At 45.1% G+C, this 891-nt stretch overlaps 1 protein-coding gene across 2 annotated transcripts in view; it reads right to left on the bottom strand.

Moving 5' to 3' along the window:
- Nucleotides 1–219: 219 nt before the first annotated feature.
- GLP1R (glucagon like peptide 1 receptor) overlaps nt 220–891 on the bottom strand; it is an 83,565-nt gene continuing 82,893 nt past the window's right edge. The window contains exon 13 of one of the 2 annotated variants that reach the window (XM_069073613.1): nt 220–525. In XM_069073613.1, the coding sequence (XP_068929714.1) occupies nt 358–525 (168 nt within the window). In that variant the 3' untranslated portion in view covers nt 220–357. The remainder of the gene's footprint in view (nt 526–891) is intronic. The other variant, XM_069073612.1, reaches the window with a different exon arrangement.

The following is an 891-nucleotide window of genomic DNA, read 5'->3' as shown; positions in this document are numbered from 1 at the left end:
TTGAATTTAGGACTGGGGTTGATTTGCTGCTCTGTCTGGGGAACCCCAGGGGCCTTGTGCCTTAATGGGAAGAAATCCTCATTTTAGCCACAATCATTTTTCCTCTTCTTCTGACACAGTGATCGAATTAGCAGGCTGCCTTTCCTTGGAGAAAATGTGTATGTCCATGAGTCCCAGGAGGCATCATCCATTTGCCTGTTTGATAGGTTGGGGGAGGGAGAGATAAAGCAGAAGACTCCTGTGTGTGTGATGGTGTATGTGCATGCATATTTGCCCAAGTACCCAGGAAGATACCTCCCACCTCTGGGGTTTCTCCTAGTGTTAGGCCTTCCAGGTGGTGAGAGAGACCTGGGCATCTTAGCTGCAGGTGGCTTGACTGGTGGCTGCATATAGGCTGCTCCCCACTGTGCCACCACTGCTAAGGCTACTGGCTGGAAACTTGAGGGGCTTCATGCTGCAATCTCTCTGGGTGTACAAGTGCTCCAGTCTCCAGCGCTCCCAAGACTTCTGAAACTCCAACTGGACCTTTCATGGGAAAAGGAGACAAAGTGAAAATGAGTACATAAAACAACTACCCATATATTTCAAAAGCTTCTATTTATTACATTAGAGGGGAAGAAGAAAAAAATATACTGTCTTATATTAAGAGACACAAGTCAGGGCCTTCAGGCGCCTAAATTAATATCCCAATAAAATTGTTTATTGTTGTATCCCATTTTCCTCTTCTCAGGAGAGAAGGATGGGCTCAATGACTTAATTGGACTCTTCCATCTCTAAACTCTGTGATTCAGCTAAGTACATTTCACAATCCATCACAGTATCATTTAATGAGAGAGAGAGAGAAAGAGAGAGAGAGAGAGAGAGAGAGAGAGAGAGAGAGAGAGAGAGAGA

The sequence above is a fragment of the Petaurus breviceps genome, unplaced genomic scaffold (genome assembly GCF_028583685.1).
Source record: "Petaurus breviceps papuanus isolate PSGF00001 unplaced genomic scaffold, PetGlider_PUasm1.0 90865, whole genome shotgun sequence".
Classification (NCBI taxonomy): domain Eukaryota; kingdom Metazoa; phylum Chordata; class Mammalia; order Diprotodontia; family Petauridae; genus Petaurus; species Petaurus breviceps.
This window is presented reverse-complemented; position numbering and strand designations above follow the sequence as displayed.